The sequence below is a fragment of the Phacochoerus africanus genome, chromosome X (assembly GCF_016906955.1).
Source record: "Phacochoerus africanus isolate WHEZ1 chromosome X, ROS_Pafr_v1, whole genome shotgun sequence".
NCBI classification, from domain to species: Eukaryota; Metazoa; Chordata; class Mammalia; order Artiodactyla; family Suidae; genus Phacochoerus; species Phacochoerus africanus.
This window is the reverse complement of record NC_062560.1, coordinates 96,555,603-96,568,123: the sequence shown is the minus strand read 5'-3', so window position 1 is coordinate 96,568,123 and position 12,521 is coordinate 96,555,603. Positions and strand designations below refer to the sequence as shown.

General features: G+C 38.1%; 1 protein-coding gene across 3 annotated transcripts in view; it reads left to right on the top strand.

Moving 5' to 3' along the window:
* Positions 1 to 10,259, top strand: part of LHFPL1 (LHFPL tetraspan subfamily member 1) — a 62,571-nt gene extending 52,312 nt beyond the window's left edge. For all 3 annotated transcript variants that reach the window (XM_047764830.1, XM_047764832.1, XM_047764829.1), the window contains one exon: positions 9,298 to 10,259. In XM_047764830.1, coding sequence (XP_047620786.1) covers positions 9,298 to 9,479 — 182 coding nt within the window. In that variant the 3' untranslated portion in view covers positions 9,480 to 10,259. The remainder of the gene's footprint in view (positions 1 to 9,297) is intronic.
* The last annotated feature ends 2,262 nt before the right edge of the window (positions 10,260 to 12,521 follow it).

Genomic DNA, 12,521 nt, shown 5'->3' with positions numbered 1-12,521 from the left:
GAAGTGTATGTATACATGTGCACATGCAGTAAGCATTTTAGGCAAAGGGAACATAATGCGCATGACCTTATAGCACATTCCAGAAACAGACAGACTACTACTATGGATGGTTTTAAATTTTAATTCAAAATGAAAGTCATGGATCTGGGTGTTTAAAATGCAAGTATGGCTATCTTTGAAGTATTGTTAGGCTAAATCATACTGAGCACCCACTGTTGACAGAGCATTGGAGGCATTATCAAGAAAGAAACAAATACATTTATACTGTTGAGCCAACAGTCTGGAAGGGGATAAAGGACAGACAAAAAATACATATATGAAAATCTTCCTTCCAGCATTTTGCCTAACAAGTACACCCATGTAAAGGGTATATACATGAATTCCTGGTGGCCTACTTGGTTGAGGTGACTTGAGCCCACTGAGTTATTCAGGGAAGGCTTCCTGGAGGTTCTGAGTCCTGAAGAATGTTCTGAGGAAGATATGAATTGGTGAATAAGAGGAAAGAAACTTTGTGGCATGGAGAGGCAGTGTGTGTGATAACTTGGTGGTAGAAAGACTATTTTTGAGGTAGAAAATTTGGGATAAATTAGCTTGATCCTAATGGAAAAGAAAAGAAGCCTATCTTGGGGTTAAATCAGACTCTTAATATAACATGCCATCCAGACAATTATAAGAAGGAAAATTAAGGTTCACTGTGAACCAAGTGAAAAAAAAAAGACTGGTTATTGACAAGTAAATTGTCATGGGGAGAGATCAGCCAAGATGGTGGAGTGAGAGGACATGAGGCTCATTTCCCCCTACATAAACATCAAGAGTACATATATATTTGGAACAATTCTTACTTAAAACTATCGGGAAACTGGCAGAAGGATTCCTGTACAACTAAGGCTGTATGAATGATATCTGTGTAGGGGTAGAAGGAAGAAAAGTGATCGAGTCAAGACCTATGCCTCTGGGAAGGGATTCAGAGGAAAAAGGAGAATGCAAAGCTCTCCTGACATGAGAAGTGAGTGGTGAGAGCCAAATATTGGATTCCCTAGTCCTGGGGCACTACATATAGGAGACAAAACACCTTGGCTGGTTGGAGAACCCTTGGAACTAACAAGACAGCTGTGGGAAGGCTGGACTCCACTCGTGAGGAACATGTGTTCATGCATGCATGCGTGCTTGCTTTCTAGGCAGAGAAGAGAGAGATCTGCTCTAATGGCTGTTGAGCTTCCCACGACTGCCTTGTAGAGCCACAACCTGAGCCAAGCAAACACTGCAGCCCCACTCACTCCAAGTAACAGTGCAGCGCTGTATGTGGGACAGCCATGACTGAGGAGAAGACTCAACCATGGGAGGCAGGGGTGACCAGGTCCTGAGGCAGACCCTGGGTGGAGCAGCAGTAGCTATGGTCGGTGCTTATTCAAGCAATGCATCAGAAGCAGCCCAGAACTCTGCCAGTGACCACTCCACCATAGCTCACCCTCCAATACACACTGAGATTCCACACAGCCCTTTTCTGCCCTGTGGTGTGGGTAAGCTCCACCTCAGGGCAGGGGTGCAGAGGCTGGGGTAGTGATCAGCTGTAAGGAACAAAGGGGACTTACATATCAGGCTGTATCTGAGCAGAGAAACATTTGTGAGTGCCTGCACGGGAAGTTTATCAGAGACAACTCAGATTTCTATCTGCTGCTGACATGAGCAGAGAGCCTGCATGGGGCCCCCTTGCTTCAGCATTCCCCACCTCTGGGGCAAGGGTCCTGAAATGGGGAGAGAGTAAAATGCAAATAAAGGCAACAGAGCCAGCTTGGGCTTGAACTTATGGAGCTTCTGCTCTAGCAACATGTGATCAGATCCCTTGCCTGTTAGGATGGTGATGGGCACTGAGCAGAGGGGAAGTCTTCTTCATACCAGCTCCAGCTGTAGCCCCTCAATATCCATCCCACCCACTAGCAAGTGATAGCTGTCAGCACACCTTGAGGAAAAACATGACTTGTATCCACATCAAATCCAACTCTCCCAACAAAGGTATTGTGCACACGCAGTCTGTATAGGGACATTCCCACATAAAAATACCACTTCAAGACTGCAGTAGATAACTATTTCACCTAAACTCATAGTGGCATAGAGAGTTAAGCAAAATGATGATGGAGCATGATAATGTGAGAAAAAAGAATGTATACATGTATGTGTAACTCAGTCATCTTGCTGTAACAGTAGAAAATTGACAGAACACTGTAAACCAGCTGTAATGGAAAAAATAAAAATCATTATAAAATAAAGAAAGTTAAGCAAAATAAAATGCAAAAGAACTGCTGTCAATTGAAAGAGCAAGAGAAAACCCCCAACAAAAATAATGAAATAGAAATAAACAGTTTACCAGATAAAGAAATTAAAAGCATTGGTAATAAAAATGTTAACTGAATTAGGGAAAAAAATACTGCACCATGAAAATTTTAGAAAGAAACTATAAAATATAAGAGAACCAATCAGGAGTTTCTGTTGTGGCTCAGCAGATTAAGGACCAGACATTGCCTCTGTAAGGATGCAGGTTTGATCCCTGGCCTCATTCAGTGGGCTAAAGATCTGGCATTCCTGCAAGCTGCGGCAGAGGTCTCAACTGCAGTTCCAATTCGACCCCTGTCCCAGGAACTTCCATATGTAGCTGCAGCCAGCCATAAAAAGAGGAAAAAAAAAAGACAATGGAACCAATCAGAAATGAAGAATTCAATAGCTCAAATAAAAACACACCTAGAAGGAATCAATACCTAAGTGATACAGAAGAATGCATAAGTGATCTGGAAGGTTAAATAATGGAAATCACCCAAGCAGAACAGCAAAAAGAAAAATAAATTAAAAACATTTAAATCAGCTTAAGAGAGTTCTAGGATAACATTTAGCATACCAACATTCACATTATAGGAGTCCCAGAAAGAGATAAGAGAGAGAAGGGCATCAAAAATGTATCTGAGGAAATTATGGCTAAAAACTTCTCAACCTGAAGAAGGAAACAGAAATTCAAGTACAGGAAGCATGGATGATTCCAAACAGGGTGAACATCCCAAACCCACATGAAGACATACATTAAAGTGGCAAAAGTGGGTGTTCCCATTGTGGCTCAGCAGGTTAAGAACCTGACTAGTATCCATGAGGATGCAGGTTCAATCCCTGGCCTTGCTCAGTGGGTTAAGGATCCAGCATTTCCACGAGCTGCAGCATAGGTTGCCGATATGGCTCAGATCTGGCATTACTGTGGCTGCAGTGTAGGCCAGTGGCTGCAGATCCAATTTGACCCCTAGCCTGAGAAGTTCCATATGCTATGGCTGTGTCCCCCTCAAAAAAAGACAAAAAATGGCAGAAGTGAAAATTAAAGAGAGAATTCTTAAGGCAGAAAGAAAAAAAATCAGAGTCATACACAAGGGAATCCCCGTAAGGATATCCCCAAAGTTTTTTAATTTGTTTGCAGAAACTTAGCAAGAAAGAATGAAGTAGCATGATATATTCAAAGTGCTAAAAAGGAAAAACCTGCAATCTAGGATATCCTACCCACAAGATTATCACTTAGAATAGAAGGAGGGATAAAGAACTCAGACAAGCAAAAACTAAAAGTTCATTAAAACTAAACCTACCTGAAAATAAATGTTAAGGGGAATTCTCCAAGTGGAAGAGAAGTTTGAATCTATAGGAAAGGGAAAACTCTCACCAGGAAAGGATCAGCAACTTAAATAAGCCAGTATGAAGATAAAAAAAAATATAAAAAGCAACTATAACTACAAGAAATAGTTAAATGATAAACATGAGGATGTAAAATATATCAAAACCCCAGAATGTAGGGGAAGGGAGTAAACAATGTATATCTTTTAAGATGTGTTTGAATTTAAATGACTACTAATTTAAAACAAGTAGATATCATTATAGGTCAATATATATGAACCCATGATAACCACAAATCAAAAACCTATGATACACAAAAACCAAAAAAAAAAAAAAAAGGAACTCAAGGCTCAAGCATACTACAAAAGAAAATCATTAAACCACAATGAGAAAACCAAAAATAAATGATAAAAGAATAACTACAAAAATAACTGGAAAATGAGGAATAAAATAGCAACAAGTGCATACTTATAGTAATTACCTTAAATATCGATGAACTAAGTGCTCTGATCAAGAGATATGGTGGCTGATAGGATTAAAAAAAAAACAAGACCCTTCAGTATGTTTCCTACAAGAGATTCATTTCAGGGAAAGACACAGACTGAAAGGGAAGATAAAAAATGACATTTCATGCCAATGAAAATGATAAGAAAGCAGGGGTTGCAAAACACCTCTCAGACAAAACACTTTAAAACAAGGCTATAATGAGCACAAAGAAGGGCATTATATATTGATGAAAGGATCACTATAAGAAGTGGACATTATGCTCATTAACATATATACACCAAATACAGGAGTGCCTAAATTTATTAAGCAAATACTAGCAGACATTAATGGAAAAGTTGACAATAATACAATGATATTAGAAGACTTTAACACCCCTCTGACATCAATGGACAGATCATCTAGACAGATCATCCAGTCCACCAGTCTTGTGGTCTTGTCTGTAATAATCATAAGCACAAGGATGAAAATCAATAAGGCAGCAGAGATCCTAAATAACATAATAGACCAGTTTGACTTAATTTATATGTATAGAACACTACATTCAAAAACAGTAGAATATACATTCTTTTTAAGTGCATATGGAATGTTCTCCAGGATAGATCACATACTATATCACAAAAAAGCTCCAACAAATTTAAGGGATTATAAATTATATCAAGCATCTTTTTTTTTTTCGTCTTTTTGTATTTTAGGGCTGCAGCTGTGGCACTCGGAGGTTCCAAGGCTAGGGGTCCAGTTGGAACTATAGCTGCCAGCCTACGCCACAGCCACAGCAATGCTGGATCTGAGCTACATCTGTGACCTACACCATAGCTCATGGCAATGCCAGATCCTTAACCTGCTGAGTGAGGCCAGGGATCAAACCTGCATCCTCATGGACGCTAATCAGGTTAGCTAAACACTGAGCCATGACAGGAACTCCTACATCAAGCATCTTTTCTGACCATAATGGTATAATACTCAAAATCAGCTATAGAAATAAAAATAGGAACATAATGAACATGTTGAGTTAGAACAGCATGCTACTAAAAAACAAAAGGTCAATGAAGAAATCAAATAGAAAAATTGAAAAAAAATGAAAATGGAAACTCAGCACTCCAAAATCTATGAGCAAAAGCAGTTCTAAAATGGAAGATGATAGCAACACAGGCTTTCCTCAGGAAAAAAGAAAATCTCAAATAAAAATCTAATCAACCACCTAAAGGAATTAGAAAAAGTAGATCAGTACAGTGGGAAAATAAAAAAAAAAAAAGAAAAAGAAGATCAAAGAATGGCCAAAGTTAGCAGAAATAAAGAAATACTAAATCTGAGAGGAAATAAATAAAAGAGATATTTAAAAAATAAAAAAGATCAATGAAACCAAGATGTGTTTTTTTTAAAGATAAACAAAATGGATAAACTTTTACCCAGGCTCACCAAGAAGAAAAGAGAGAGTCCTCAAATAAGAAAAATAAGAAACAAAAGAGGAGAAATGACAACTGATACCACAGAGATGCAAAAAATAATGAGAATACTAATGATTACATGCCAACAAATTAGATAGCTTAAGAAGAAAGAGAACATACAATTTTCCATTACTGAATCAAGAAGCAGCAGATAATTTGAATACAATGACCACTAGTAGTAAAATTGAATTTGTAATAAAAATTTTTAAAAAACCTTCTCTGCAAACAAAAGCCCAGGATCAGATGACCTCACATGGGAATTCTACCAAACATAAAGAAAAGCTGATACATAGCCTTCTGGACTGTTCAAAAAAAAAAAAAACTGAAGAGTAGGGAAGACTCCCAGATTCATTATATGAGGCCACCATTACTGTGATACCAAAAGCAGACAAAGATACTACAAAAAAACCTGAAAACTGAAGGCAAATATCTTTGATGAATATAGACGCAAAAGTCCCCAACAAAATATTATCAAACCAAATGTATGAGCAATATATGAGAAGGATCATACATTGTGATCAAGTGGGGTTTATTCCAGGGATGCAAGGATGAAAATCAATGTGATAAAGAAGTTGATAAAAGGAAGGATAAAAATTACATTATGATCTCAATAGATTCAGAAAAAAATTTGACAAAATTCAATATCCATTCATGATAAAAAATAAACCTCATCAAAATGGGTATAGAGGGAACATATCTCAACATAATAAAGACCATTTAGGCAAACCCACACTAACATCATATTTAGCAGTAAAAACCTGAAATCTTTTCTTCTAAATTTAGGAACAAGACAAGGATGCCTGCTCTTGCCACTTCAATTTAACAGAGTATTGGAAATCCTAGCCACAGCAATGAGACAAAAGAAATAAAAAGCATCAAAATTGGAATGAAGTTAAACTATTACTATTTACAAATGGCATCATACTATATGTAAAAAACCCTAACTTCTCCATAAAAAAAAAACTATTAGAACTAGTAAGTGATATCAGGATATCAGATTAATGTACAGAAATCTATTGCTTTTTTATAGGTTGTTAATGAACCATCCAAAAAGTTTAAAAATCTATGTTAACATTGCATCAAAAGAACAAAATATTTAGGAATAAATTTAACCAAAGAGGTGAAAGACCTATACTCTGAAAACTATAAAACATTGATGAAGGAAATTGAAAGTGATATGAAGAAATGGAAAGCTATCTCATGTTCTTGGATGGGAAGAATTAATATTGCAAAACTGGAATGCTACCCAAAGCAATCTACCGATTTAATGCAATTCCTATTAAAATACCTATGGCTTTTTTCACTAAGTTAGAAGAAATTATCCTAAAATCCACATGGAACCACAAAAGACTCCAAAGATTGCCAAATAAATCTTGCAAAAAAATAAAAAAACCTGAAAGTATAACCCTCCCAGATTTCAAACTATACTACAAAGCTGTAGTAATTAAAACAGTACTATAAATCTACAGTAATCAGAACAGCATGGTATTGGCAAAAAAACAAACAAAAAATCCCCAGACAAATATCCCTCCCCCCAAAAAAACAGACACATAGATCAATGGAACAGAATATATTGCACAGAAATAAACCTATACCCTTATGGTCAATCAGTCCATGACAAAGAAGGCAAGAATATACAATGGGGAAAAGATAATTTCTTCCATAAGTGGTGCTGGGAAACCTGGACAGCTACATGTAAAACAATGATTTCCTCCACCATATAACAAAAATAAGCACAAAATTGGTTAAAGATCTAAATATAAGACCTGAAACCATAAAACTCCTAGGAGAGAACATAGGCACAACACTCTTTGACATAAATTGTAGCAACAGTTTTTTTTTTTTTGTATCTTCCTCCCAAGGCAAAAGATATAAAAGCAAAAATAAACAAATGGGACCTAACTGAACTTTAAAACTTTTGCACAGCAAAACAACAACAACAACAACAACAACAAACAAAAAACAAGAAGCGAACTATTGACAAAAGACAACCTGTGGAATGGAAGAAAATATTCACAAATGATATGACCTATAAGTGGTTAATATCCAAAATATGCAAATAGTTCATACAAGTCAATATCAAAAACACAAACAACCCAATCAAAGTTGCACAGAGGGTATGAATAGGCTTTTTTACCAAAGAAGATATACAGATGGCCAACGGGAACATAAAAAGATGCCCAGCATCACTAATTGTCAGAGAAATTCAAATGAACAATGAGACATAACCTCACACCTGTCAGAATCAAAAAGTCTGCAAATAACAAATGTTGGAAAGGATATGAAAGAAAGGGAACCTTCATACACTGCTGGTGGGAATGTAAATTGCTATAGCCACTATGGAAAACAGCATGGAGATACCTCAAAAATGAAAAATAGAAGTACTATGTGATGCAGGAATTCTATCCCTGGGTATATATGTGAAAATATATATCTGTGAGATAGGTGAGGGTCACTGCCCAGCTTTTTCCTCAGAAGTCATTTGCAATTTTCTATCACTGAGCATCTGCTTAAATTTCTGCAGTCCTTTTTGCTTAAGCACTTGATTTTAGCATTTGTTATTCTGATCCCTTGTAATATAGTAGCTCTTTTTCTTTTTGGGGGCATTGACTTTTTCTGACGGATCTCTGAAAAAACTCAAATACTTCAGATGAGGTCGGGCATGTTCAGGGTGCTATGGCCATAGACAGAAAAAACTCAAATATTTCAAAGGAAAGAAACTACCTCTGGTAGAATGAATGATAAATGGCGCAGTAGATGTTTTTGGTCAGGTGACCTTTCCCATTATCCTTCAAACTGAAACTAGCCCTTAGAAACTTGGCTTTGATTCCAATGCATATTTCCTTCCTGGATGTTGAAAAATTAGGTTAGGATAGAGACATGTAGTAAGGAGCAAGAAATTTGATTTTGCCTGCAAATTTCCTTATGTTGTAGAACATAGTTCTTTTAAAACAGTCCATGCACTGTATTATATAAATGTGGTTAATAATGTGGCACTTCATGAGTTCCCTTTGTGGTGCAGCGGAAATGAACCCAGCTAGTATCCATGAGGATGCAGATTCCATCCCTGGCCCTTCTCAGTGGGGTAAGGACCTAGTGTTGCTATGAGTTGCGGTGTAGGTCACAGATGCAGCTTGGATCTGGCTTTGCCGTGGCTGAAGGCCAGAAGCTTTGATCCCTAGCCTGGGAACTTCCATAGGCCACGGGTGCATTCCTAAAACAGCAATAATAATAATAATGTGGCGCTATAGAGTCAAGCTGAGCCAGGGTTTATATCCTGACTCTACCATTTTCTATCTGTGTGATTTTTCACAATTAACTTAACCTGTGCCTTGGTTGCTTCATCTTGTATAAAGCAGGGATCATAAGTGTACCAATCTTGTATAGTTACTGCAATGATCAATGAGATATGTGTCTAAGGAGCTAACCTTTGTTCTTGACACTTGATCGAGTTGTTCTTGTCATCATTGTCATTAGCATCATCACCACCACCACCACCACCACCACCCACACCATCCCCAGGCTCCTACTTTAACAGAATAAAATTTTATAATCTTTTGCTAAAACTAATACCAGCTATCAGCAAAGGAGGAAAGGAGAAAAGAGTAAGCCTGGTTGCATCTTGTTTCTTACTCTCAGTTTAACCCTAACATCTCAAAGAGAATATAAGAGAAGGTAATCTAACTCTCTGTCCCTGTTTCCATAGGTACCTGTAGGCTTGGCTGGGCCTATTACTGTGCTGGAGGTGGAGCAGCTGCAGCCATGTTGATCTGCACCTGGCTCTCTTGCTTTGCTGGAAGGAACCCCAAGCCTGTCATGTTGGTGGAGAGCATCATGAGGAACACCAATTCTTATGCCATGGAGCTTGACCACTGCCTCAAACCTTGAGCTTTGGCAGAAGATTGGAGAGAGTGGGGAAGAGGAGAGAAGGGAGCCTTGAAAAGAGCTACCAAGACTAAGCCAGTTGCTAATCACTTGACAGTAGTATAACCCAGAGTTTGTATGCTTTTCAACTCACCAGTCATTCATTTTCACTTTCCCTTAGGCCAGTGGGTCAGTGACTCTTTACAAAATTCATTAAGAACAATGATACTCTCAAATGTTAACCTAGCTGATGGACTACCCAAGCCCCAACCTCATCCTTCATATAAAATAAGAAAAAAAGATCCTCAACTGAAAGGTAACTGTACAATCAAGGAGCTCTTCACTTGCCCCAAAGCTCAAAGGATGGGTAAAAACACTTGTATAGGGAGGGGCTAGGAAATGGACAAGGCTGGTTCCTACCACTCCATTCCTTTGGCCCTTCCATGATGTTTATTGCCATCTCTAAACATCTGTGGAGTGCCATTGCCTAAATTTTTGTGACTTTCTCAGGACCATACCTCAATTCTTCCTGTTTTTTTTCCCTGCTTCTCTTCCTTTCCAGTTGTGAGGAAACTTGTGGGGAGGGCAACTCCTAGTGGGGAAAACACGAATCAGGAATGCTTACATAAAGCCTAAGATCTCTTCCTTACTAAATGCTTTAGAATATTCATAAGAGTTCATTTTGTGTTCTGGCTGGGTGACTGGCTTCAAAATAGTGGCAAGTATTCTCTAGTCCTTTATTGATACCAAAAAATAGTGTTCATCAAGTGTTCTGAGCAGAGACTAGAATATATTGTGCACTCAATAAACACAAATTCAAAATGATGATGAAAAAGATGTTTCTGCTGGCTCCTTATTGAAATTTCTATTAGAGTTTATTTTTACTGACAAGGAAATCCACAGTGGCCTTTTGCCCCTATAGTAATTCCTAGCACAATACGTTTCTCTGCCAGTTTCAAACACTACTACTCATCAAGTGCTTTCCCTTCCATCTGGGGTGAGTTAGACATAAAAGAACACAGTCCTGATGTCACCTAGGGCTGACATATTTTTAGGCATGGCCTCCATCCCATCTGTGCTGAAGGCTGACGGATGGTGTAGAAGAACTTGGTGTCTCTCAGGGACAGAATTTGTCTCCCCTCTCCTCCCTAATTAATTCCAGCCTAGCTCTATTCTTCCATAACTATAGCTTTAGGGACTAGGGAGGGCCTGTGACTCAAAAGGCCAGCTCATCTGTTTCTATTATTAATCACTCCAGAGTGGTTTGGGTATAGCCCAGTACAGCCCTACCTGGAAGGAGAAAAATGGCAAAAAAACGTCTCTCATTAATTATATGCCAACCCAAGAAGGGTTAGGGTCCATATATCAGTCTTATGTAGGTAAGCAAATTCAAGCATATACTCCATTCATGAGCTCATTGATTCACTTAGTCACTCACCCAGGACACACTATTTTGAGTATCCTCCTGTATGCTGTATTCTATGCTAAGTACTGGGGAAAGAAGATAAAGATACAGTTTCTCACTCTAAAAGTGAAAAGGTATTGACAGACATGTAGTTAAATAATTGCCAGTGTGTTAAGCACTACTAAGTGAATGCAGGGTAAAGGATCACATAGAGGGACTATTAAACCAACTTGGGGTGGAGGGGTTCATGGGAAATATTTTTAGAAAAGATGATGCTGAAGTCTGAGAGATGAATAGGGGGTGTTAGTCAGCAAAGGCTAAGTGTGTACTAGACAAGGGAACGTGGAAAGCAGGGCATGGAGACATGAAAAAAAACAAGGTACCATCACAAGATGAAGCTAAAAAGGGAAATAAGAATGGGATCTTCTACACCAGGATAAGCAGTTCGGATTTTATCCTAAAGGAGGGCCATTGAAAGGGAAGTGACATGAACATATTTGTATTTTCAAAGATCAGCTTGACTAATGTGAGGAAAATGAAAGATAATAGAGAGAGACTATAGATATTTCAATGATCTAGGTATGAGAAGATCAAGTTCTGAACTAAGGGACTGACTGTGGGGCTGGAGCAGATGGATGGATTTGAAAGAAGATATTTAGAACATTTTGTTACATACCATAATTAAAATATCTTGTTAATTTTATAATGAGTAAATGTTGAAATGATAATATTTTGGATATATTGGGTTAAATAGAGCATATTAAAATTTTTAAAAAGATAACTAGGAAGTAGCTCCCACAGCACTTGGTGTCTAATGGATATGTGCAAGTAAGGAGAAGTGAAAATTTTGGGATGATCACTCTGGGATGTGGGCTATCACCAAATAGGGAATAGGAATAGCAGATAGTAAGGAATCGATGATTGAATTCATGTCAAGTATTATTTCCCCATGGAACTGGATTAAGTGTTTAAGGTAAAGCAAGTTGAACATACCTCATTGGGAGGGAAGCAATGTAATTAGGTTTGCAGTAGCCCCTTTCCCCGAGAAAGATGACTTAGAATAAGCAAAGTAAAAATAGAACAGGCTTACGTTTCATTTTCATTGCGTAGACACAATAATGCAAACAATTTAGGAGCTCGGTGTATGGAGCATATGTCAAACTTGAGAAAAGGCAGATCAGTCTCTATTTTTATTCATTCATTCATTCATTTTTTTTTTTTTTTTGTTCTACGCTCCAGCCAGGGATCAAACCATTACATCGACCCAAGTCACAGCAATGACAATGCCAGATCCTTTAATCACTAGGCCACTGGACAACTCCTAAGTTGGTCTCTTTAGAAAAGGTAGTCAGATCAGGTTATCTTTCTTCTCAGGCTAGGAAACTTTCTGGAATTCTCTGGGATGGAATTTGTGAAAGTGATATAAGTGTTTATGTCATGGTATTGGCAGGAAATGGATGGCAGACTCAAGGAACTTAGCTAGATGGGATTAATGAAGGGACTATGGTGGTGTGGGTAGAATTCAGGGAATATACAGTGATGGTGAGGCATACAGAGACTATGAATGGTGGGCAGCTATTATCTTCCCCCAAGACTGAAGGAGCAAGGGGAAGAAATCATGTTACTGGAACCCAGCAAGAACTGCAATGGTGCAACAGGGG